Source organism: Peromyscus eremicus, chromosome 13 (assembly GCF_949786415.1).
Source record: "Peromyscus eremicus chromosome 13, PerEre_H2_v1, whole genome shotgun sequence".
NCBI classification, from domain to species: domain Eukaryota; kingdom Metazoa; phylum Chordata; class Mammalia; order Rodentia; family Cricetidae; genus Peromyscus; species Peromyscus eremicus.
The window spans coordinates 51431324-51458295 of record NC_081429.1 but is presented as its reverse complement, the minus strand read 5'-3'; the positions used below and the strand labels follow the sequence as shown (position 1 = coordinate 51458295).

General features: G+C 45.7%; 1 protein-coding gene across 1 annotated transcript in view; it reads right to left on the bottom strand.

Moving 5' to 3' along the window:
• The window catches only part of Mpp4 (MAGUK p55 scaffold protein 4), a 44124-nt gene extending 18762 nt beyond the window's left edge, over positions 1-25362 (bottom strand). Inside the window, exons 1-12 of the mRNA XM_059278805.1 lie at positions 25281-25362; positions 23712-23833; positions 17371-17448; positions 13995-14075; positions 12879-13010; positions 12145-12226; positions 10363-10448; positions 8445-8516; positions 6557-6753; positions 5281-5345; positions 2571-2588; positions 1251-1289 (exon numbers count right to left, since the gene is read on the bottom strand). Coding sequence (XP_059134788.1) covers positions 1251-1289; positions 2571-2588; positions 5281-5345; positions 6557-6753; positions 8445-8516; positions 10363-10448; positions 12145-12226; positions 12879-13010; positions 13995-14075; positions 17371-17448; positions 23712-23833; positions 25281-25356 — 1048 coding nt within the window. The 5' untranslated portion in view covers positions 25357-25362. The remainder of the gene's footprint in view (positions 1-1250; positions 1290-2570; positions 2589-5280; positions 5346-6556; positions 6754-8444; positions 8517-10362; positions 10449-12144; positions 12227-12878; positions 13011-13994; positions 14076-17370; positions 17449-23711; positions 23834-25280) is intronic.
• Positions 25363-26972: the final 1610 nt, after the last annotated feature.

Below are 26972 nucleotides of genomic sequence, written 5' to 3'. Positions count from 1 at the left end.
GTGTTTGGGGGAAAGGCATCGGGAAGGCAGGGAGAAGAACACACACCACTGTTTTTATCTGCAAAGAGTATGTTTGGAGGGATACTACAGGTGACCGAGGACGGCTCAGCACGTAAAAGAAGTGGCTTGCACAAGCGTGGCAATCTGGGTTTGAACCCCGGAACCCAGTTAAGGCTGAAAGGAAAGAACTCATCCCAAAAGTTGTCCTTTGGCCCCCTACACACACCACCACCACCACCACATCATCATCATCATCATCATCATCATCATCATCATTTTAAAAAGGGAAATTGAGCAAGGGAACACACAGAGAGGAACTTCTAACTGACTATGCTTTTGTGAATTTTGAACTATGTCAATATATTCATTAACAGAATATAATTTAAACTGTACAAAGGAAATTAATAGTACCTCAAGTTTAAAAAAAAAGATTATGAATCCTCGTGTTTTTTTTAAAGTGCCCACATTAGTCTGCAACTAGTCTCCAAAATACATACATGAATCTTTCAAAAACAATTCTTTCATTTCTAAATACTAGAATAGTCCATGATGTCAAGACAAAGTCATCCATTAGAGAGGGGCATGATGGCTTGTACTTATAATCCGTGCACCCAGGAGGCTGAGTCATGAGGATTGCTGATTGGTAGAAGCCAGCCTAGACTGGGTAGTGAGTACCAGGCCAGCCTGAGATACAGAGTGAAAGCCTGTCTCAAAAGAAAAAGCAAACAAGCCCATCTATCAGACCAATGCCTCTCCAGACCAATGCCTCTCCAACTGGTTACCTCGCAAAACCTAGTAGCTCATCAGCCCGTCCTAGAACCACTGCTAAATTTGAGAAAAATCTCTTCAGATTTTACAAAAACCATTAAGTACAGAAATAGAACCCATTACTATCTGCCCAGACTAGAATAATTAAATGTAATAACAAAAGTATATTTTGCATTTTAAATCTTTGGTATCATGCTCTTTTCATCTACTCCACAAGGAGCATGGGCATCCCGTTGTCCCGCCACCTCTCTGGCTATCTCTGTGTTCTGAGATCAACTCCAGGATGGAACCCTGGAGACACCCCCCAGCTTTGCTTCCCCTTCTGAGTGTAGAGCCACAGTAAAGACATATGGATGAGCTCATTTAACACATGTCTTTCAGAGGAAGGGACTGGTGGCCCCTTGACACCTCTGCATCTGGTCATCTAGAGCTGAGGTTCTTCCCGTTTCTTCCGTTGGTGACTAAATCAGGAGAAATGTTACCTGTTTCCACACACTTCTCGTCAATCCTCATGTTATCTTCTACAAGAGAACAGAGACCGGGGACTTAGAACTTAAGACGGGCCCACATTCAAACCAAAACCCTATTGAGGAGATGTCAATCGAATTCAGACCACCTTCCAGTATTACCCTAGAACTACTGCTCACTGGGAGAGATAAAACTAATTCTACTGTATCAGAGGGGGGAAAATGCATATTGTGAACAACAGGACACAAAACACTACAACTTAGGTAGCATTGGCTAGTGCTCATGGTCCCGGAGGAAGCGTGCAGCCCGCTGGGAAAGGCATCAACAGCGCCACCTAGTGCATATCCTGAATACTACAGTGCTGACCGGCCGGGCAAGTGGCCCCCACTAATGCAACAGCAGTTTGGGGCCTAGCCAATTACTTTCTGATTGGATCTGAAGCCTGTTCCACGAAAAGAAATGCAAAACTGATATTGACAACCTGGACCAAAACCTATGGCTTGGATGTCACAGGCCCTAGGGCATAATTTACTATTGATATGTGGCCAAACTACCTTCTAAATACTTATGCTTGCACCCTAAGACTAGCGCTGTAGGCATCTTGGCCAGAGAAACTTCTCCTTGCAGTGGAAAACAATATAGACTCTCATGCTGGTCAAAAGGCAAAGGTTACTCCCTTCATTGCAGCTGAGAGGGAGACAGAGACAGAGAGACAGAGAGTGAAAAGAGAGACAGACAAACAGCAAGAAGAGATAGGAGGGAGGGAGGGAGGGGGAGAGAGAGAGAGAGAGAGAGAGAGAGAGAGAGAGAGAGAGAGAGAGAGAGAGAGAGAGAGAGAGAGAGAGAGAATTAGCATGCAGATGTCTGAACAAGAACAAATGGAAAGAATCCCCAAAGGTCCCATTTAGCCCCCAACACAGGGCCTCCGGATGGAAGTGTGAATCTCCAGACCACCTGTTTTCAATTTCAGACACGCATTCTCTTCTTCTGAACCTCAGTTTTTCATACATAGTATGAGAATAATTATAACTTCCTTACAATGTCACAAAATTTGTATAAAACGGCTGAAGCAAAACCCTGTTGGACTTACCTCTCACTGAGCCCTTCTTGCCCTGTGCTCCGTGAGACTCTAGGGCTATAACAGGATGTATAAACATCACATCCCCCTCCTTGATCCTCAGATCAGGATAATTACCTGCCTTGTGCTAACACACTACCAGATACGCAGGGAAAGCCTCACATAGCTGAGTGGAATGGAAATGAATTTTGAAGATTAGAGGAAATTCCTACGAGTATTTGGAGGTAAGGGTGTTTTCCTGAATCCCATTTCTTACCTTCTTCCATAGGAAACGCTGGAGACAGGGAGAAAAAGGAATAGTGGTTCATATTCTTGCATTTTTTTCAGATTAACTTATAATAAGAAAAGCAAAGCATCACCATTGCAACTAGCACTCTGGGATTCATGGGGACACCTGATGACTGCCCTTCAGAAATGAATGCGTGTTTAGAATGGCTGGAAAAGGGATCTGCTTGCTTCTGGCAAAGGCACTACATGCCTTCTCAACATGCCCTGTAGGAGTCTTGTTCTTCTCAAGTCTGAGTTAGGACAGCATACTGTAGGAACTCAATTCTAGGACAGAAGGAAGGGAGAGGGTAGGGGAGGAGAGGAAAGGAGGGCATGAAACAGGGATGACAATGAATGCATTACGGTAAACTTTTTACTAATCACGCATGATCTAACACAGGACTAGACTGCTCAAAAACTTGGTTAATTAAATGGTCTATTCCTTCACTAGCAGCCTGTCCATGACACATGTTTCTACATGGTAAGATTTAAACAGAGGGAAAAAAGAAGAGCATTTACCACAGCATCACGCATGGCAGCTGAAAGAACTGACCTAGTAGTTTGGGGGCCATGATGTGCTCCATCAGAAGCATTCCCTAAGAAACATGATCCTGTAAGTCAATGGCTCTGGCCTGGGCTTCCCAGACTCAGGGCTGGATGCCAGCACTGACAGGGTCAGCTTTCTATATGGACTTCTAAAAATATGTACCGTAAATCACACTTAGGACACACAGGCAAATTGCATGTCAACCTCTGGTGATACTAGTTACCAGATACTGACTAAGAAACCAACAGCATCTCTATGATTCTTTGAACGAAACAGGAGAGTGAACTAAAGGACGCTTTCCATCTATACCGGTTAATTCTTTTCAAAATAAAACATCACTGGGAAGATGATGATGTGAAGTGCTTCTGAAGAGAAGGTAAGAGAAGAAACAGCGGCATTAGAGCATTTGCTATGGCATGTAGACCCCCGTCTGTAACAGGAAGTTAAGTTAACACAGCAGCAGGGAGAAGGTACTGCATGGATGTTTCCTCTGTGAGCTGAGTCGGTGCATGCTTGTAATCCAACGCTTGGGAGGTGGAGGCAAGAGGATCAGGAATTAAAGTGGTCCTCAGACACATAGCCAGTTCTGGGCCAGCTTGGGCTGCATGAGACACTGCCCCCCCTCCAAAAAAAGAAAAAAAGCAAAGCAAAGAAAAAGAAAAACCTATTCATGGGCATTATGACATTTTTTTCAATACAAAATCAAAGAAAAAGAATCTTTGGCTTGAAAACTGGAAAATCATAAACAGAAAGTCATGCCATTTGCAAATCTGTGATACTGGTGTTGCTGTCGGTGGTCTATATGGTCCTCTGTGTGTTCCCTCTATGTCCCATCTCTCCCCAGCCTGAACCCCTACAGAGCCTGCCAGAGGGCCATTTCTGAAGGCCCCACTCAGCAGGCTCCGGTGAGCTCTGCTGTCTGTCAGGCTGCCTTGACCACTCTCAGCCACTGCTGGCAGCTTCATTAAGAGGGCCTTAGGTAGTTTGCAGGCACTTACGGCCGAAGATCCCTTCCTGACCCCTCCCCTCCTGTTTGAAGAGCCCTGTATAATGACCACACTGAATTTCTTAAGTGATAACTCAGTCTCGTATTTAGTCACAAAGGCCCAGGACTGGGGCTGGGGACATTACCTAGAGGGAGAGCGCTTACTCAGTGCATCAAGTCCTAGGTCCAGTCTACAGTAGGAAAAAGAAAGGAAGTGGGGGCTGGAGAGATGGCTCGGGAGTTATGGGCACTGGCTGCTCTTCCAGGGGACCTGGGTTTGGTCCCCAGCACCCACGTGGAGGCTCCCAACTCTCCGTAACTCTAGTTCCAAGGATCCTGACACCCTCTTCTGGCCTCCTGGGGCACTGCATGCATGTGGTGCACAGACATTCCTGCAGGCAATCCACGCCCCCAAACACACAAAATAACAATAAGAAAATAAATCGTAGTATTAAAAAAGGAAAGACACAAAGGGAGATTGCACAGGTGTACAGCCACAGGCGTGTGTCCAGGTACGACACCCACAGAGTTGCAGGGGTCTTGGAGGACTTGAAATTGGGGGGAAATGACTCAGTCTTCCACACAACGCTGTGTCTGGCTTGTGCTGGTTGGTTTTGTCAACTCGACATAAACATATCTGGGAAGAGGAGCTCCTGTTGAGAGGATGCCTCCTTCAGATTGACAAGTCTGTTGGGCTATTGTCTAGATTAATGGTTGATGTGGGAGGGTGCAGCTCACTGTGGGTGGTACCATCCCTAGGCTGGTGGTCCCGGATTGTAGAAGAAAGCACACTGAACAAGCCCAGTAAAGAGCCAACCAGTACACAGTGTTCCTCCTCTGCTTCAGTACCTGACTTCCTTCGATGATGGACTTATGATGTGGAAGTATAAGCCAGATAAACCCTTTCCTCCCCAAGTCACTTTTGGTCACGGTGCTTATCACCGCAATAAAAATGTTAAGACTCCTTTTCGTCAACTGAAAACTGAAGGAAGGAAAGCCTACGGTAGAATTTCTGATGGCTGGTGGAGGCAGGGGGATTGTCTTGGGACAGTGAGAGTATTTAAGCCCCTCTCTCAGGCAGAACGCTAGCCTGAGACCGGGAGCAGCCCTCTTGGATGTGCACGCGGAGCTGGAGGTCTCTGCACACACTCACATACTCACATTCGCATCGGGTGGATTTGAGGCAGGTGTGAGGCTGGTACGGCTGAGACCACCAGAATTCCCGCTGCCTCCTAGGCAGAAAGAGAGCAGAGACTGGCTGACTTTGCGGGGTCTCTCGGGGTGTGGCACTGAGCACGCAGTTCAGAAGAGACAGAAAGATGTCATCTGGCTCCAGCATGGGCGACTCTATTCCACTGAGCCTGAGGCAGAGGCTGTACTGGATTCCCACCAATGTTTCCAGAACACCTTCCTTTCCTTTAAGAGTCCCCGTTTGGAATGTCATTCTCCATTCTTCCTGACTGCTCCCAGGCTCTCAACACTAGTTATAATTCTGGATGGTTTTAAGCAGCAAATATTCCTTCTAACACCTGGGCCTCTTGGGGGGTCTTGATCTTTTTTTTTTTTCCAAGACAGGGTTTGTCTGTGTATCCCTGGCTGTCCTGAATCTCGCTCTGTAGACCAGGCTAGCCTTGAACTCACAGAGATCTGCCTGCCTCTGCCTCCCGAGTGCTGGGATTAAAGGTGTGGACCACCACCCCTGGGGTCTTGATCTTTTACCGGGCAGCCTTAGGCTCATCCTTCCTCTGCCACTGCCTCCCACGGCCACGCCCACGGCCACGCCCATGGCCACGCCCTGGGGCTGGGCCGTCCCAATAGCTGCAAACTCTCCAGGATTTCACTTCTCACGCCTCTTATTCCTGCCAACACCTCCACCGTCACAATCTCAGTAATCTGCTGATGCTATCATCCATTAATCTTACTTCATATCCCAATCAACTCCCAAAGGCCTTGCCTTTTAGTACTGTTGCTCTGGGGATTACATTTCACCACATAAACGGGCGATTGGGTCAACATATTCAGACCATAGACATTTTAAAGTTTAATTTAGCCTCACAAGCGCTTTTCTATCCCTTCTAGCTGATATAACTATCCTGGTCCCCTTAGTGTTTAAGAAGCTGAAAGTCGCCGGGCGGTGGTGGCGCACGCCTTTAATCCCAGCACTCGGGAGGCAGAGCCAGGCGGATCTCTGTGAGTTCGAGGCCAGGCTGGTCTACAAAGCGAGTTCCAGGAAAGGCGCAAAGCTACACAGAGAAACCCTGTCTCGAAAAACCAAAAAAAAAAAAAAAAAAGAAGCTGAAAGTCTATCTGTAAATTGACGCTTTGGTTTATAAACTTTGGGTCTACGTTCTTCCACCTGCTTGTGTCTTTATCACATATTCAGACAGACGCTTGTTGTCCCAAGCACTGCCTGATGGCCTAATTCTGACGCCAGGTCACCCACCTCTTCAGCAGGTGGTCAGAAGGGATTAGCCCGGCACAGACGGCCAGGTCTGAGATTTTCCGGGCCTGCCACCAGAGGGCATCGTTCTGGTCCACAATCTGTAGAATGTCTCCTTTCAGGAAAGGCAATCCGGCATCCATGCAGGGGATGTCAGCGTCCTCCTGGGGCCAGTAATCAATCATGGCACGAACATAAACCTGACAGCAGGTGCAGAACAGCACTGTCAGAGGAGTGCTTGCCGGAGAACCACCCCAACTAAACCATCGGCCCGCTCCTCGGACTGCAGCTCTATCAGAGGAATGCTTGCCGGAGAACCATCCCAACTAAACCATCACCCCATTCCTCGGCCTGCGGCTCTCATCTTTCTTGTCTACCCTCACCATAAAAGAGAGTTGCTCTTCTAAACTAAATGGTGGAGGAAGAGGGGTGCTGTTGGTGTCTTGGCCACAGGACATAGAAAAATCAGGCTGGAAGCTTTCTCCCTGCTGGCTAACTGCTGGGGAGGAACTGTCACCAATAGCTTTACTTATCCGTGGACCTGTATGTAGCAATAGCAACCAGCCAGGCACAGTGAGATCTTCGATGCGGCAGGGGCAAGTCTGTTACAGCCACCACCAACCACATTCCAGCTGGATGTGATGCTCACTCCATAGAGAGAATCCACACTGTAAACACTGTCAAAAGTCTGCGGCTGAGGAGGTCCTAGTGGGAAGCCATTGCTGACATTCTGCTAAACAGGCATGATGTGGCTGTCCAATTGCTTTCCCAATAACTGTGCTTAAATTAAACCCATCGATCGGTGCTGCTGTCTGCTCTGGTCAGAGAAGTTTCTTTTTGGAGCGGCTAGCAGCTACTGCAAAGACTCTTAAGTGGTCAGAGTATGGAGACTAGATGCTTATTGAATGAATGGCCACAAACGGGACATCTTTATTATCTACCCCACAGCTCAGAGAACGCTGTAGATGGGCAGAAATAATGTAGGAGCTGGAGGAAGTGGGAGGAGCGGTGTGGATACCGACTCACAGGCACGACACAGCTGTTGCACTCTTGAACAGATGTGCAGCCACTATGATCACCTACGTGATTGGGCAGGTCAACACCCTGTCAGAGGGCTCATGGGGTCCCCTCCTCTCCCGCTCAGGGTTTATAAACAGTCAATGGTTGACGGGAAGATTGAGACATTTGCTTCAGTGTTAACAACTCCACTAAATCTCATTGACACACACACACACACACACACACACACACACACACGACACACAGATATGAAGGTAGAAATGGTGCTAGTTGGGAAGATAAAGAAGATTAATGGGAGTGGAACATGAGCAAGTAATAAGACGGATTAAATACGATCAAAATACATTATATATATTATATGTCTGAAATGTCATAGTGAAACCCATTATTGTAGATGTTAACAGATGCTATAAAACATTTTAAGGGGCTAGAGAGATGGCTCAGCAGTTAAGAGCACTGACTGCTCTTCCAGAGGACCTGGGTTCAATTCCCAGCACCCACATGGCCGCTCACAGCTGTCTGTAACTCCAGTTCCAGAGAACCCTCACACAGACATATATGCAGACAAAACACCAATGCACATAAAATAAAAATAAGTAAATTATTTTTAAAAAAGATTAAAAAAAAACATTTTAAAATGTGTTGTAGCATCCCTTAGCTCTGACACATTTTTGTTCAGATTTTCACCGTTTTTGAGGCCGCATCTTAACTTCATGGTGTCGCTGTGTTCCTTTACCCATTCTCCATTTCGGGTCATTGGCACCGAGAAACACCCAGAACACTGAACCCTTGTCCCAAACAGTCTAGCGGACAGGACCGTTACACAGCACACCTAGGAACCGCCATGGTGTGGGGGGCGGGAAGTTCTTACCATCTGCTGGCTGCTCACAGGAGGGGCAGACACCGGGACCACCTTGAACATGATCGTACCACAGGACAGAGTCTAGAAGACAGCAAAAAGGAAGGACAGCAAAGCATGGGCTCCGAGGTGCAGAGACAGAGGAATGCCTGAATGTGTCCAGGTCTAAGGACAACATTCACCACAGCGACCGTCACCACCCAGAAACGGGAACTGGGAGGCACTTGATCTCTGTATCTGCCTCAGTGTGGGGCACCAGGGGCACTGGCTGCAGAAACACACACCGAGGTGGCCTCTCCCCAGGACCCTCCACACTGCTGATGGACGCCTCACTCAGCAAGGTCTCTCTCCCACACACCCTGGGGGAAAAGACAACATCGTGGACGTCCTTCCTCACTCAGTGAGCATTTCCTGAACACTCGTTTCGAAGCCAGCTGCCCCAGCCTGACGGGAAGGATAAAGGGCTCCCCCGCATCCTCTGAGAGAACCAACAAGCTTCCAAACTAAAACTAAAAGAACAGGCTAGAAGAGACCCTCCTGGCTTGATGTGAGCTACAGACCCGGTGACAGGCAGCAGATTAGTGAGACCTCATTCTTTCTCCTCACAGCTTCCCAAGAAGCATCGTCCCAGCCACCCCGCAGCTGGAGCCAGCCAGGAGGCTGAGGTAGAGAGCTGCTTGGTCTAAGATGGATATACTTCTAATGCCCTTGCAGAACCTTCCTATCACATGGGATCTTGTGGTGGTAGCTTACAAAATGTTTAGGTGCTCTGGCTGTATTTCTTATTATTCGTCTCTCAGCCACCACTGTGAAAGCCTAGCGTGAACCTAGGGAGTACCTGGGAGAACCTGGGGGAGATGTGTACCTGGGGGGATGAGCATTTCCATCTTTCTATGGGGAGTAAGTGCTGAGCTGCTGACAGTCCCCACACGTGAGAATGAGAACTGGAGATGAAAGGCTGATATGCTTAGGCACACAGCCTGGGCAGACACACTGGACCCACCCCGAACCGCTTCAGTTTCTAAAATTCCCAGCACCAGCCACCAAGGAACAGGAGAGCAAGCATTATCCCATGATGCCTTCTGGTGACTCCTCTCTCCACCCACCCAAAGCTGCCCAGAGAAGGGTATCAAACAGACGTAAGCTGTATGAATATATTAGGGAGTGAGGGGATGTTTCTCAGGTTCAAACTGTCTCTGAAACCTCACTCTGCCCCAGCTTGGTTTCCCACTGAGCACAGGTAATGAGGGACTTGTGTGTGTGTGTGTGTGTGTGTGTGTGTGTGTGTGTGTGCGCGCGCGCGTGTGTTGGGAGGATGGCTGGTCCTGTGGAGGAGATGCTTGGGAAGGGATGTCCCCAGCCTTTGCCAGGACTTCTGGGGGTTAGAACGAAGCTTGATGAGTTACCTGGCAACAGACAAGGTCTAGGGCTGGAGGCAGAAAGCTGCAAGAGGGACTCTGCTGTGGATGATTGACTGATAAATAAAACGCTGATTGGCCGGTAGCCAGGCAAGGAAGGATAGGGTAGGCGGGACAAGGAGGAGGAGAATTCTGGGAGGTGGAAGGCTGAGGCAGAGAGATGCTGCCAGCCGCCACCATGAAAAGCAAGATGTAAGGTACTGGTAAGCCACGACCCATGTGGCAATTTATAGACTAATAGATACGCATTAATTTAAGATATAAGAACTAGTTAACAAGAAGCCTGCCATGACCATACAGTTTATAAGAAATATAAGTCTCTGTGTGTTTACTTGGTTGAGTCTAAGCAGCTGTGGGACTGGTGGGTGAGAGAGATTTGTCCTGACCGTGGGCCAGGCAGGACTGGAGAAAACTCCAGCTACAGGACTCAAGCCCCATCACATCACAGCACACACACCGTGGGGCTCGGCATGTCCCTAAGTCTCTAACGAAGACTGGAGGGAAGACGTTACCAGAATGTGGATCACTTCCTCGGGGTCCAGGCCCTCCACTGAAACACCGTTAACTTCCACCAGCTTGTCTCCAGCGTACAGCAGCCCTAGGGAACGGGGACACAAATGGAAAGGGTCTAGCAGAGGCCACCATTCCAACGACTACAAGCTCACGCTCCCAAGCATGTTTGAAATTTTTAAATAAAAATTAAACTGTTCACTTCGACTTATACCACCATAACCGTCTGTGAGCGCTCTATTTTCTACCTCTTTGCCGGCACCAAGAGTGATTTGGTATTTTTTTTTTTCTACCCTGATGTTGTAAAATGGAACCAAAATGCTGACCAGAAGAACACTAAAGACATCAGGGTGTGAGTGAAGGACACATGGAAAGAAAAAGGAATGAATTATTCTTCAAAAGATTCAGTATGGAGCAATTTGGGGGATAAGATGAAGCCTTGAACACGTATGGTGACACACATCTATAATGCCAGCATCAGGGAAGCAGAAGCTAGGGGGAGTGAGTTCAAGGTCACGGCTCAGTGGTAGAGCACCTGCCTAGCATGTTCAAGGTCTGGGTTCAGTCCCTAACAACACACACAGACACACACATACATAAGCATACATACATATACATGTGTATAAATATACATACACACATATAAACACACACATAAATATACACATAAATATTCATACATACACAAATACACATACACACATATAAACACACACATACACAAACATACACAGACACATAAACATAAACACATACACATATAAACATGCATACATAGACACATACACATAAACAAACATATAAACATACACAAAAATACACACATACATATAAATATACACATATAAACGAACACACACAAACATATACACACGCATATATATAAATACACACATATACACACACACACACACATAAACTGCTATGAGCCACAGGAATATGAAACAGAGATTCAGTTGTATATGGTAAAGATATACCTGGAAGAATCAAGGAATTCTTCTGGAGAAAAAAGCCAAATCTCAGGGAGTATTTAGAGTTATTCGACCTTTAATATATCAGCTGTTTCCTGCCCTGAATTTCTTGTGCATTCTCATAATTTCCCCAAGAACTTATAACAGTGTGGATGGATCATGCCTTGGGCATAAACACTTAAAGTACTTGGATAAGGTCATGTAGACAAGGCTTTCTGCCTCCAGGCTCCCTGTTCCCTTTTTAGCATTTGCATTAGATGTCTGCCTTCTGTAAATATCCTTTTAAGCTACATCCAAAGGTAGGGCCAGCTCCAGACAGAGCATCCAAGGACAAGGAACAGATAGAATAGCTGGTCAGACCACTCGCTAGGCCCCTGAGACCCCTGAGTTAAGGTAAACACCCTTATGGAGACACAGCCTGTCTCCCCTAGGTGCATAGCTTTGCTTCTGGTGCAAATCAAACTCAGATCTCCCCTCCTCTCCAGCCCTAGAGCAAATTCTTAGAACAAAAAAGGTTTTCTTCATACTAGGTAAGGCCCGGTTCTTCCATCTGTGAAATGTCATGATCATGCTTGCATTGTTCCCTTGCCTTGAGAATGATAAAAAAATACGTTCCCACAGAGCCTAGTATGCGGGGGCGCTCTAAATGAGGGGGCTGGAGTCCCTCGGAACGTTTGTCCCTGTTTTTTTACTAGCCAAGCAAAGGAATATCTGAAGGTATGACCGAAGAGCACAAAGAGACTTCTTGCTTCTGGAAAAGCCATAGAATCCAGTGTCCCTGTGTCTGGCTTACACCATGCCACCCCAGCTTACCGCTCCTCTCCACCAGCCCGCCATGGATGACCCTGGCCACCAGGATATCCCCCGTTATCTCATGGCGCTTGATGGTCGCTCCCTAAAGAGAGAACACAATAGGTCCTGGGCTTACTAACACGACTATTTTTTTTTGGTAGCTTCAGTCAGCACAGCTCTTGTCTTTCAGACAATGATTTTCTTATTAACCAGAAGGGGCCCCCAGTCATCCTGTGGCCATCAGCCACATCATGCCATCAAAAAGGAAGGGCCATCAGACCTTGGCCCCGGAAGGCCTCCATATAATATTCAGACATAGAATATTTAGAGTCTTCCAAAAATAAAGTGCCCTTGATTATAATCTAATGGAAGGAAGCACTCTTAGGGAATCAATTAATGTCTTACCCACTTTCTATTAGTGGAAGAGAAAGATGTAGGCCAGGGCATTAGAATTGAGTAAAATACATGAAAGACAAATAAAATATATAATACAGATGTCTTTTCATCAAAAAGTTTATATTATATCTTGTCTTCTCATGAAAGAAAAAATACTAAACAGAAACCTTTCGGTCATGAAAACATTATGCCCAGCAGTGCATTTGAACCACAGGAAAAAGGACACCGGCTGTCATGCCGTTATTTCCACTCTTTGTGCGTGACTGAGACAAAACTGCCAGTCAAGTAACCATTAGATTCGACTTAGATCACAAGGAGCCCTGGCATAACCCTAAACAAGAGATAAATGATCTCCTTGCCAGGGGCTGCTGGTTTTTCACCAAACACACGATCCTCATAGCTTCTTCACTGTCGGGGATGTCGTCCGGCAGTGGGGGGAGAAAGGGTTCAAAATCTTTCTGAGCCACCCTATCATGGGCACTGAGCAGAGCCTGGGAACAGAAAGAGACAGGTGAGCAGTGTCACACGTGGCCCACACGCACCTGAAAGACGGTGACTTGGTACTATATAAGACACCCGACCACAAACACCACGCCTACATGTCAGGCACAATTCAGTCACAGTCACCTTACGAGATAGGTCTATTTATTGCTCCCTGTTTATGGACAAGGGGTCCAGGAATACAGAGGTTAAAAAGTGTACAGAAATCTCTTTCAGGGGCTGGAGAGATGGATCAGAGGTTAAGAGGTTAATAAAGAGCTTGCTCTCTTTCAGGGGACCTGGGTTCTGTTCCCAGCACCTACATCAGGCGGTTTACAATTATCTGTGACTCCAGTTCCAGGGGATCTGATGCCCCCTTGTGGTCCCTGCGGGCATCGGCACACATGTGGTGCACATAAACTCATAAAGGCACATATACACATATACAAATAAATGTATATCCCAAATAATTTCACACACTGTATTCAAAAGTCAAAATCTTCCCAACATGGAGAGAAAGTACAGGGATTTTTTTCTGTGTGACCGGGAGCTGCCCTGGATGACTGCCAAGAATGTTAGAGGGATAGTATTTTTTTGGGAGAACAAGATATCCCGGAAAGTTCTGGGTGCCTCCTCATACATGTGAGAGCATTGGCTCAGTGACTAGTCAATCACATATGAGCCCCACACCTTCAAGTATAATCGGTTTGTCATTCATGTACAGAACAGAATATATATTCAGAGACAACTTTTTTTTTTTTTTTCGAGACAGGGTTTCTCTGTGTAGCTTTGCGCCTTTCCTGGAACTCACTTGGTAGCCCAGGCTGGCCTCAAACTCACAGAGATCCGCCTGCCTCTGCCTCCCGAGTGCTGGGATTAAAGGCATGCGCCACCACCGCCCGGCTGAGACAACATTTTATATCCTTTTTATTTACTCTTCCCATCACTGTCATATGGCAGATGGGCAAACTTTGTCCATTTTAGCAAATGCCTACCTTGCAGTGTGGAGCCTGGAGGACTTGCCTCAGCTCTTGGATCTCAGGAGAACTGGAGGCTTTGGGTAACAGCTCCAAGACCTGATTCATGATGGAAAAATAGACAGCATAAAGTATTTTTAAGCCAGGTGCCTTATGGCTGTAATCCTAGCACTTGAGAGACTGGGTCACAAGGGTGACCAAAATGCTGAAACTAGCTTAGCTCCAAAGTGAGTCACAGACCACTCTGGCCTTCAGGTGAGACCCTGTTTCCAAAAAGCAAAATGAAATGAAATCAAATACTTAAAATCTTCATCACCTGGGGCTGGAGAGATGGCTTAGGGGTTATGAGAGCTTGCTGCTCTTTTAGAGGACCCAAGTCTGGTTCCCAGCACCCATTCAGGTGGGTTACAACTGCCCATAACTCCAGCTGGCCTCTGAGGGCACCCCACACATGTAATAAACACTTAGACAGACATATACACAATCATAACAACAATCATTATCACCTAGTCAACTTCACACAGGCTGAAAAGTAGATGTACTAATATGATGTTGACCTAAGAGACATTGTTACTGAAGCCTTCTTTTCTGTCTCCAGAGACAGGGCCTAGTGTCTTTCCTTAGCTGTTAAACTTTACCATAGCAGACAGAAGCCAAGACTCAAGGTAGATTAAACCCATGATAGCCTAAGTAGCAAGGCCTTTCCCTCTGGTATTGCTAAAGTGGCTCTTTATTAATGCAGTACATTACAGGCAGATGAATTTGAGCTACAGGTGAGCCGAGAATTCAGGCCACTCAGTCTCATGAGAAGCTCCATTCTTTGAGTAGAAAATGGAAATGATGACTTTTATTTTAAAGTGTATCATTTTATCAGCAATTTCGATACTTGCTGCAAATGTGAAATGACTTAGAACGAACTGTAGACCTGCTTTCAGACGACACGGTATTGCTGTGGAATATCTTTTTGTATGCTATGAATATGTGTTGTTCTGATTGGTTGATAAAGAAAGCTGCATTGGCCTATGGCAGGGCAGGATAAGGTTAGGCAGGACATTCAAACTAAAGACAAGAAGAAGGGTGGAATCAGGGGAGACACCAGCCTGCCGCTGAAGGAGCAACAAGATGCCAGCAGACTAGTAACACCACAGCCACACGGCAACATATAGATTAATAGAAATGGGTTGAGTTATAAGAGCTAGCTAGCAAGAAGCCTGGCCCATAGGCTATACAGTTTGTAAGTAATATAAGCCTCTGTGTGTTTACTTGGGCCCAAGGGGCTGTGGGACCAGGTGGGACACAGGAAAACTTACAACTACAGGCTAATGCAGCTTTATTTATCAACCAATCAAAACAACATGTATTCACAGCATACAGAAAGACATCCCACAGCACAGTATTTTTCAAAGCATGGATCCCCAGCAGCACACATCACTGCACACGGCCGAGTAAAGCATGCAGGTCACAGGCTTCACACCTGTGCACCGGGGTTAGAGTGAGTAAGATGCCATGTGTACGTTATCCTGCAGACAACTGGGGACAGTTTGAACTGCTGATTGCTGAAATGGAGGGTACAGTCTCTTCTTTTTTTTTTCTCACCCCCTCCTCCTCTCTTTGACTTGGTCTACAGTTTTGAACACATTTTATGTAATGGACACTGTTAGAATAGTTAACAGGCAGACAAAAATTCTCACTCTCTTGGAGTTCACATCCCAGTGGGGGAGGCATAGGCAATAAATACAACAGAAATGAACATTTTTGTCCAACATAAAGCGTTAAGAGGAAAAACAAAGCAGGGAAGGTGGCCAGGGAGTTCCAGGAGGGAGTTCGATTTTAGATGAGTGGCCAGGGAAACTTTTCCTGGAACGTGGCCTTTGACCGATGGAATAGGAAGATCATGAGGACTCATGAGCGAGAACACAAGTGGCTTAAGGACAGGCCAGGGCAGAAAGGATGCAACAGGAGCTTGTTGACCATGAGGCCAACGTGGTTGGAGCAGAGAGAGCAGGTGGAGGAAATAAGTATGAAATAAAGCCACCAGAGAGGCTCAGTCATGTACAAGTGTGTTGGGATCTTGGTGTTTTTTTTTTCAGAGTTGGGAGGTCATAAGGAGGACTGGGGCAGAGAAACAACTGGTCTGGCTTGCTTCTAAGGCTTCTCTGTTGGAAGCAGACATGGGGGTGTAAAGGCGGGGCTGGAGGAGCCAGTGGAAGGGACACCCAGTTATTTGTAAGGGTGTCAATGGCTTCTACTGAATTATGTTAGGTGGTACAGGACTGGCGTGCAGTAGAATACTATTTTAAGGTGTGTGACTTTTGTTTATGTTGCATTTGTTTAACTCTGTGAAGCTGTGTTACTGTGCCTGTCTAAAATACCTGATGGTCTAATAAAGACCTGAACGGCCAATAGCAAGGCAGGAGAAAGGACAGGCAGGGCTGGCAGGCAGACAGAATAAACAGAAGGAGAAATCTGGGAGGAAAAAAGGAGAGAAGTAGCCAGAGGAGGACTCCAGGGGCCAGCCACCCAGTTACACAGCCAGCCACGGAGTAAGAGTAAGATTTACAGAAGTAAGAGAACTGGAAAAGCCCAGAGGCTAAAGGTAGACGGGATAATTTAAAATTAAGGAAAGCTGGCTAGAAACTAAGCCAAGCTAAGGCCGGGCATTCATAAATTAAGAATAAGTCTCCATGTGTGATTTATTTGGGAGCTGGGTGGCAGGGCCCCCAAAAGAGTAAAAAAAAAAAACAAAACCACTGGTGAGAATCCAGATGTGTTTGGAAGTGGAGCTGACAAGGTTTGCCGCACAATTGGTGAGATCTGAGAGAAAGAACAGACTCCCAGGTTACCCCAAGATTCCAGCCTGACAATAGTACTGCAGTGACAGAGACAGGAGAGGCCGTGATTGGGATGAGTCGAAGGGGACATGTGAGGACATGCTAAGTTTGACGTGTCCATCCAACTTCGAGGAAGACGGGGAGGAGAAAGTTGGGTAGCAAAGACTGGAATCCAAACAAGATCCAGATCCACGTTGGAGATAGAAACTGGAGAATCATTACCGCAACGTCACCTTGTACACACAGGGCCAGTTGAATGTGAAGGACAGGGCAAAGGCAGAGATGGTCATGTGCTAAAAATGTACATACGTGTGTGCATGAATGCGCGCGCGCGCGTGTGCGTGTGCGTGTGTGTGTGTGTGTGTGTGTGTGTGTGTGTGCATGCGTGTGTGTTAGTTTTGGAAGACGATTTTCTTCTTTATATTAAATTTAATTAAGAACATTTATTAAAGTGCATAGTCATTGACCATGTTCTTCCGACAGAAACCTCCATTTAAACAAACACTCCAGGTCACAGGACATCATCGAAGGCTCTATGGGTCTTCTGGGCAGAGCCACCTTACCTCACAGGATAGGATCTGTGCATGGGTTGTAGCAGGAAGGAGCTTCTTTTCTTTAAACTTCTGGAGGCAGTCATAGACCTGCAGAAGGGCACAAGGGTGAGAATGATATGGAAAGATGTGGCCGGTCACATTTTACAGTAAAGGGTCTCAAAGGAGGAGACAGCCGAGGCGGCTGTACCACTGACACCTGAGCAAGCGACACGGTGTGACTCGGCGGCTGAGTGGAGGTCCCAGCGCCTCAGCGGCATCACTCCTGGCTGCTACCAGGAGACTGGTAGCCCCAGGGAAATTCCATCAATAAAAAGTATGCACATGTTTCCCCTGTTTAGGTGAGGAAGGTAAAGAGAAGGTTTCGGACGCCGACGCCAACAGGGATCTATAGACAGTGCACACAGGGCTTCTCAAGGGGGGGTCTATGGGCTAGAGACCCCTAAGGACCTCTGTGCTGGGCAGCTGGGCAAGGCATTCATTGTGTGGCTCATGACCCAACAAGGGTCTAGGATAAGAAGCCAGACCTTTGGAAGGTGCTCAAAGCTGTTCAGTTCTCTTTCCTCAGGCAATTCTCCAGTGCAAATTCCAGCTTCATCTCTTCTGATCCTTAGGGATTCTTTTCCGTACTAGATAAGAAGTCAGGGTGGGTAAGCAAAGCTCGCCCGGATTCACAGTGCTGCCCTTCATCTTATTCTGGGAATCAAGTTCATCTTACAGATGGAGAAAGGAGTTTCAAGAGGCACCTTAGCCTTTCCCTCTCTATCTGTGAGGAGCAAGCTTCCTGCAGTACTGTAGGGTTGGTATTCAAGTGTGTGTGTGGGAGTGGTCTCAGTTGATTGATGGCTGTAGGGGTACTAAGCACAAAGAATCTGTGCTGTGGAACAATCCTTTTCTATACTATGGATACATATTACTCATTGGTTAATAAAAAGCTGACAGGCTGGTAGCTGGGCAGGAAGTTAGGCAAGAAAGCCAAACAGAATGATGGGAAGAAGGAGGGTGGAGTCGGGAGAGATGCCAGCCAGCCACCCAAGAAGCAAGACGTATTAAAGGACAGGTAAAACCATGAGAAATTGGTTAATTTAAATGTAAGAGTTAGCTAGTAACAAGCCTGAGCTATCAGCTGAGCATTTATAATTCATATTCAGCCTCTGAGTCATTTATTTGGGACCAGGCAGTTGGGACAGGAAACATCCATTTACATGTAGCATTCCAATGTGTGGCTGAAAATTCCACATAAGACCTGAAAAGGCTTAAAAAAAAAAGATTATAAACATACAAAAAATGGAGTCAAGCACAGCATCTTGGTAACTGTCTTTTTGGTAGGCTCTGTTTGCTGACTTCAAGCAGGGTTGCGCTCCTTTAAAAAAGCAACTTCCTGGTTCGTGCTGGTAGCACAGACAGCTCCTTTGGGAGGTCCTGCTATGCAGCACTTGAATGGGGTTTGTGGGCTGCAGGCTGTACACTACTTGGTGGCAGGGTGGACCCAACAGCTTCCCAGAGTTGGGGCAATAAGCCTGACTCTCGGATTGGGGTGGAGCCAGCCACCAAATCCACTGCTTTGGTCCTAGTCATGCTGCTTAGCAGTTTAAAGACTCATGCAGTCAAAAAAAGATTGAGGAAACACAATAGAGATGGATTCAGACAAAAGAAACCTCTAAACAGGTTACAGTGTGTTTAAAAATGTATAGCCTTGGGAGAGAGAAGAAAAAAAGACATATACAATTATAGACTAAAAAAATATAGTTTTAAAATAAAATCCTTAAAAAAGGAATAGGGTAATAAAAAATAAGCCACATAAAGATGGAAAATACATAGAGAGTCTAGATTATGTATATTATTGTGTTGTCTTTAAAATTTTTGACTGCTAAGAGACCTTGGATTATGAAAACTACTAGGTTAAACCAACATATATAGTTTAAAAATATCTTGACTTCAAATTTTAAGTCAAAAGATATGTTAATTTGGGGGGAAAGTTATGCTTTTGTTAACACAGGAAACGAGAGGCCATGGATTCATTCTAGGTTAAAGAAAATCAGGTTTCATTGAGGAAGACCCCCTGAAAAATCTCTGATGGGAAGGGATGGCCCAGACGATCCAATGTTTCAAACAACCTCTGTTGCAGTTTCCTCTGAGTTCTGCATCCAGGACAACTTCAAGGCTTTTGGCTGAGATGATTCAGGGTCTAGGATAAGAAGCCAGACCTTTGGCTAAATTTTCTCAGGGTCCCACAAAGATTATCAGCACCCCTAATCAACAAGAAGTAGTCTAGAGAACTATGCCCACATTCACAAAAAAATGGATTATAAATGTTTACCTTTGTTTAGAGGGTTGGTTACAAATCATTATTGGTCATAGTCAAAAAAAGGCTAAACAAAAGAGTTAAAATCAGAGACCTCATTCTAAAAGAAGAAAGGGGGATATGATATAGAAATGATGGGGGGAAAGGGTAGATTATTGAATCTACTTTAACCCCAAAAAAACTGTTAATCTCAAAATCTTTTACATTGGTATGGAATTTCAGTTTATTGATACAAATTTAAAATTAATTTTGTTATACTATATGTATATTTCTAGACTTGTTTAAGATATGGTGTTTATGGGGACTGGAGAGATGGCTCAGAGGTTAGGAGCACTGGCTGCTCTTCCAGAGGTCTTGAGTTCAGTTCCCAGCAACCACATGGTGGCTCACAACCATCTATAATGAGATCTGGTGCCCTCTTCTGACCTGCAGGGATATGTGCAGACAGAACACTGTATTCATAATAAATAAATCTTAAAAAAAAAAAGATATGGTGCTTATGTAGCTCATTTAAAAATGTAATGTATAATTAGAAATACAGATTAATAATCATCTGTAACAGTCAAGCTTATAGTCATGTTAGGTATGTTTTCAAGGTCCTATACAGATATATTTAGATAGATGGTCTTCAAACACTTCAAAGACCTACAGAACATGGAATTTAGTATGTTTAATAACCTAAGGCTTTTCATGACAGTGAGACACATCTGTTCATGGCAGCATCAATCTACTTCAGAGAAGGTGATGGGCATCAAAGAAACTCCATACAGAGTTTGTTTTCTTTATGGCAAAAGCTAGCCATGTGGGCAAAGAAACTTTCTTTGCCTCAATTGCTGTCCAAACTGGACTAGCAGGATGCAAAAAAAGCAACTGCTGAACTTTGCCAAGACAGGGTAGGACAGTCCTTCACAATTCCCTGCTTCACAGGAAAGTCTGTCAGATTTTCTAGGCCTATAGGTCAAAGATGGATGCCCCAATGTTGCATCCATCTTTGGGTGACTGTCCAGACAGACTGATGTCCTTGTCATTAGGTAACATTTTATCTTTCTGGGGTCTTTGATGGAATTAAAGACTATATAGTTATAATTATAGTTTTCCTTAGTTATAATAGAAAGTGAATTAGATACAAAACTTTAGACTCACCAAGATAAGACAGATGAAGTATTTTCTCTAATTTTGCCAAATGCAAATGGATTGGATATTGTTACTGTAATTTTTACCTAATAACTGTTTTTGTTGTACATAGTTTTACTATATTAAGGTTAAAACTTTCCTTTTTAATTAGACAAAAAGGGGGAAATGCAGTGGAACAATTCTTTTCTATACTATGACTATGTATTACTCTCATTGGTTAATAGAAAGCTGACAGGCCAGTAGCTGGGCAGGAAGTTAGGTGGGAAAGCCAAACTGAAAATGATGGGAAGAAGGAGGGTGGAATCAGGAGAGATGCCAGCCAGCGCCCAGGAAGCAAGACATGCTAGAGGACTGGTAAAGCCATGAGCCACATGGTAATACATAGATGAATAGAAATGGGTTCATTTAAATGTAAGAGTTAGCTAGTAACAAGCCTGAGCTATTAGCTGAGCATTTATAATTCATATTCAGCCTCTGAGGCAGTTATTTGGGTCAGGGTGGTCAGGACAGGAAATGTCCATTTACAAACCTGTACTCACCAAAGATGGTGAGCCTGGGGAGCATTTATAATGAAACCTCAACTCCTGGCCTTGGAGTATATGTGTGTGTGTGTGTGTGTGTGTGTGTGTGTGTGTGTGTGTGTGTGTGTGTATGTATGTGTGTGTGTGTGTGTGTTCCTGGTAGGGGTCAAGTGCTAGCTAGGTATGGTCTACATACTGAGTTTCAGGCCAGCCAAGACTAAACTGTAAGACTTGGGATCAAGGGATTTAAAACAAGTGATGTACATCTTTGGTCATACAGAAGATGTTACCACTTCAATTCTAAAGACTATAACATGAGCATGCACTATAAAGCTGACCATATTTCATGCTTAATTAGATAACCCATATCCCCAAAAATAACTTCAAAAGGATCTTTTTTTAAGAACACCTGTTCAGAACATCTACTCTGTAAGGTGCACAAACTTTTAATCAAATTTTGGAAGATTCTATCAGGGTAAGGAAATGTTAAGCATTCCAACCATATCCATGGATGTTTTAGTTCCTGATTTTAACAAAAGAGGAATGATGTTTTGTTTGTTCTTTGAGATGGGGTTTTAGTATGCCTTCCTTACCACCTGAAACTTACTGTGTAGGTAAGGCTGCCTTACAGAGACCCACCTGCCTCTGCCTCCCAAGTGCTGGGACTAAAGGCATGCACCACTACATCTAAGCAGAAGTGGCTTTTGTAAAAGCATTATTTGTCTGGAATTGGCCTTAAGGACAAAGGACTGTGAGGAACTGATATGGAGCTGCTGGTGGCCATTGTGGTAATTATATTGTAATCTTATGGTCCTCTGAAAAAATAAGTTGGGGACAGTAAAGAAAGGATCAGACCATAGTTTTTCATTCCCAAATGTTTCCAAAGCTAACAGGGGTGTGTCTATATATGTCTGTCTGTCTCTGTCTCTGTATATGTGTGTGTGTGTGTGTGTGTCTGTCTGTCTGTCTGTCTCTTTCTCTCTGTATCTCCCCACCGCAACTTTTTTTTGAGATAGGGTCTCATTGATTCCAAGCTGGCTTCAGATTGACTTTTAGCCATGAATGACCTTGAACTTCTGGTTATCCTGCCTCTATTCCTGAGTGCTGGGATTACAGGTGTGCACCATCTCTCCTGGTATGGTGGTTTGAAAGAGAATGGCTCCCATAGGCTCATACGTTTGAATGTTTTAGTCACTAGGGAGTGGCACTGTTTGGGAAGGATTAGGATATGTGACTTTGTTGGAGGAGGTGTGGCTTTGCTGGAGGAGGTGTGCTACTGAGGTGGGCTTTGGGATTTCCAAAGCCCATGCCAGGCCCAGTGTCTCTCTCTCTCTCTGTCTGTCGGCCGCCCATGGATCAGAATATAAAGCTCTCGGTTCTGGTTCTAGTGACGTGCCTATCTGCTTCCTGTCATGATGGTCATGAACTAACCCTCTAAAACTAAGCAAGCCCCAGTTGCTTGCGTAAGAAGGTGGAGAAGGTGACAATCTCCAACAGGCATGTGTCCTCACTCGGCTGCATTATGATGAACACCTGTAGCTGGACAGAGCCTGCAGGGTAGTGCATGAAGGCCCCGGCACTAAAAGACAGCTCCGCTACATCATGGTCGAAAGGCACTTGGAAATCAACCCTGCCCACCCAGTCGTGGAGATCCTGCAGCAGTTGACTGGGACTGGCAAAACCAGGGCTGTCAAGGACCTTGTGGCACCGCTGTTAAGAGCTATGCTTCTCCTTTCTGGCTTCTCACATGTAGATCCTGGGAAGAACTCCAACCATGATCACAGCTGGCCTGGGCACTGATGAAGACAAGCATCAGTGAAGGCGTCCAGCATTGCTGTTTCTGATGCTGCCTCCTGATGAAGACAAGCATCAGTGGAGGCGTCCAGCATTGCTGTTTCTGATGCCGCCTTCTGATGAAGACAAGCATCAGTGGAGGCGTCCAGCATCGCTGTCCCTTATGCCGGCCTCCTGCATGAGGCTGCTGAGAACGCATCTCACTTGGAAGTAGTTTAGAGTTCCCCCTGGGAAGGCTGCGACTTTTGTTCTGTCTTAGCTTCTGGCTCCTCCAGCAGCGAGACTGGCCTTCATCCATCTGGCTCTCTACTGACTTCTTCTTTCCTGTACTTGTTTCTTAAACTAGAAAAATCCTCCCCTCAACCTGACAGCAAGGTTGTGTACTGGGGTTTTATGGAGATTTTTGTTGTTGTTGTTATTTGTTTTTTGTTTTGTTTTTGTTCTGAAATTAAAAGTATGCAAAACAAAGACGATGCAGTTTTACTTTAAAAAGCAAATCAACAAGCCAACATCTTCGGCATGCTTTGACAGCAACTTGAAAGGTCCAAGCAAGACACTGGCTGTTGCCAGCCAGAGAATCAAAGGCTTGGCTCACTCACCTTCAGCAGAGCCTGCAGCCACGGGGAACGGAGGAGGTCATATAAGAGACACACGCCATTCACATCTCGGCTGTAGAAAAGGCTCAGCTCCTGCAGCAGCAGCCTCAGGATTCCAGAGAGGCCTAGGAAAGGGGGACAGAGGTCAGCCGTGGGGGGGAGGGGGGGAGTGGAGGGGGGGAGGTGGGGGGGCACAAGTAAGGCCGGTAAGGGGTGACCGATGCTGCTCGGAATGCCGGGCTTGCCAAACACTGTACGAGAGGGGCAACGCTGGATTTAAGGCCCCAGGGTGGCTCCAAGCCCTGTCCCATCATTTCTGCTATACATTTCAGAAGCCCATGTGACTGGGGGAAAAAGTTTCTTCTGGCAAAACTGCAAATCAGCTAGCTTTCTCATGGGACTGAGATCAACTGTAGGTGAATGATGGTGATATGTGGACATGGGATACCGTGAGGATGATGCAATCACCTTCCCTCTTCTGCCTTACCAAACAGGAATTTATCCCTAAACCATCCAGCTGTTTTCTGGGCCTTCTTTCTCTAAGCCGAACACAGTTGGCTATTTGTACCCTTTCTGAAAATACTCATGGAGAGTGCTCCTGAAAACCTCTCCCACTGGACTTTGAAGTTTTACAATTACATTGAGTTCTTTATTTCCTGGTGTGGGGCTGGGGGCATGCACACCACAGCATTTGTGTGGAAGCCGGAGGATACCTTGTAGGAGTCAGGTCTCTCTTTAGACCATGTGGGTCCCAGGGTTGGAACTTACGTTGGTGGCAAGTACCTCTTCCCACTGAGCCATCTGGCTGGCCCTCCCATTACATTTTTTTTTCAAATTTATTTATTTATTGTTTGTTTGTTTACTGTGTGCATATGCAAATGCATCTGTGGGGGTCACAGGGCAATTTGAGGGACTTGGTTGTCTCCTAACTCAGGTCACCAGCTCTGATGACAAGTACCCTCCTCACTCACTGAGAGATCTTGCCCTGCCCCTAGACTTCCAATTATAAATTTCAACATTCTACTGAGCAAAGAAACTACATACATAGTAAATCCTCAGTTTTTTTTTTTTTCATTATAAAAACAAAAATCAACCGGGCGGTGGTGGCTCACGCCTTTAATCCCAGCACTCGGGAGGCAGAGCCAGGTGGATGGATCTCTACGAGTTCCAGGCCAGCCTGAGCTACAGAGCAAGATCCAGGACAGGCTCTAAAACTACACAGAGACACCTTGTCTCAAAAAACCAAAAAACCAAAACCAAAACCAAAACCAAACAAACTAACTAACAAAAACAACAACAACAAAAACAAAACAAAAATCTTTCAAGGGTTACTCTGCATGCGAACAAGGTACGCAGTTCTGAGTTTCATACAGACAGTGCGGCCTGTGGGGCTCTGACCCTCGTGTGGCAATTGTCTTTTTGGCACTGACAGCTGCTCTCAGAATCAATGGGCACAGGTGTAGAATAAGCCTCGGTAATGATCACAGCAGGTGTCCCTGTGTGCTTGATCACAAACGCAGACAGTATGGTAAGTCTTCTCTGGCCTCAGAAAGGAACTCTGGTAACACATACCGTTCTCAGGACTGGGCGATGTGCAAAGTGTCCCGTCCTTGTCCGTCAGCTCTGCCCCTCTGTCTGACTGTTTCATCCTCCCTGCTGGAACACTTGGAAAGGGAAGTCAGAAACAGGAAGCAGACTGACAAACGGCAGCATCTTGTCACTCGGCCACACCAGCCACACAATGCTCAGCATACTGGAGTATATTTTCAACAACAGTTATTCTGTAAGCCAAGTACTAAGTCGCACATACTGGGGTACACATCAAATAAAACACAGCCTTGTCCTGTGACATTTCCTCTCCAAATCAGCTGCTACTAGCTGTGTGAAAGAGAAAACTATTATTCCATAAACACTTCCCCACTCCACTGCTTTTCTAAAATTAACTCTTTTACATCATGTTTAAACACACACAGACACACACACACACACACACACAGAGACTCATATGCATGTGACTCAGCTCAGGTTTAGAGGTCAGGGGATAACTTGCAGGACTCAGTTCTCTTCCTCCATCACGTGGGTTGTAGGGATAGATCTCAGGTTGTTAACCTTGTGTGCACTGAGCCATCTCACAATCCTATCATCTTTTCCAATAACCGACAAGTCATAGTCTATCTGCTTGCTTTCCTGGGTGAATTACCCATTGTTGAGAGCTCAGAGGGCCTCCCTGGCCCGAATGCACACTGATGCTCCATTCTGTATATTGCACTTGGCAGTTCTTCATAGATCTCACTGCACAATTCCTGTTAGAAGACTGGACTGAGTTATGTGAAACAGATTACTGTCCTGGCATACATAGTCTTCTTAATCTAGAGACAACGTAACAGTGACTTGGCTCCCCAGCCCCCCTGATAGCCTTCCTGGTTCACCCTATAACCTGTCTAAAACCTAGACAACAGTGCCCTGTAGGTTTTGCGTAGGTTCAAACACATGGCAGCTCATTATATCTTAGCCCTATCAGTTTCAGTACACATCTCTAACAACCAGTTTGAACGGCTTAATTTAATATACTTCCAACAGCATCGCTTTCGATCTATTTACTCTCACAAGATAGAAATCCAGAATAACAGTGGCCTAGTAGAAGTTTCTGCGTTCCTTATTTGACAGTTCAGAAGCAGAGACAACCCAGACTTGCTAGGTCAGCCTCAGTCCATAAAGTATTGAGGCAATGGGGTCCTGCCAGCTCACTGTCCCAACCCCGGGATGTACACAGCACTCATCTATCTGCTCCAAGATGGCGGCATGGTTTCCAGCCATCACCTCTACATTTCAGCCAGCAGGATGATGAAAGGGTTAAGAAAAGAAGGGCAAAGGGGAGATGGGCTCTTCGGGAATGTTTTAGAAGTAGTTCTACATGATAAACAATCACTGTAGTGGTTTGAAAGGAAAAGGCCCCCAAAGGGAGTGGCACTGTTAGGAGGTGTGGCCTTGTGGGAGGAAATGTGTCACTGTGGGGGCGGGCTTTGACGTCTCTTCTGCTTAAGTGTCTCTCAGTGTTACAGACCACCTCCTGTTGCCTGCAAGATGTAAGACTCTCAGCTACTCCTCCAGCACTGTGTCTGTCTGCATGTTGCCATGCTCCCTGCCATGATGATAATGGACTAAACCTCTGAACTGTAAGTGAGCCACCATAATGAAATGTTTTCATTTGTAAGAGTTGCCGTGGTCATGGTATCTCTTCACAGCAATAGAAACCGTAACTAA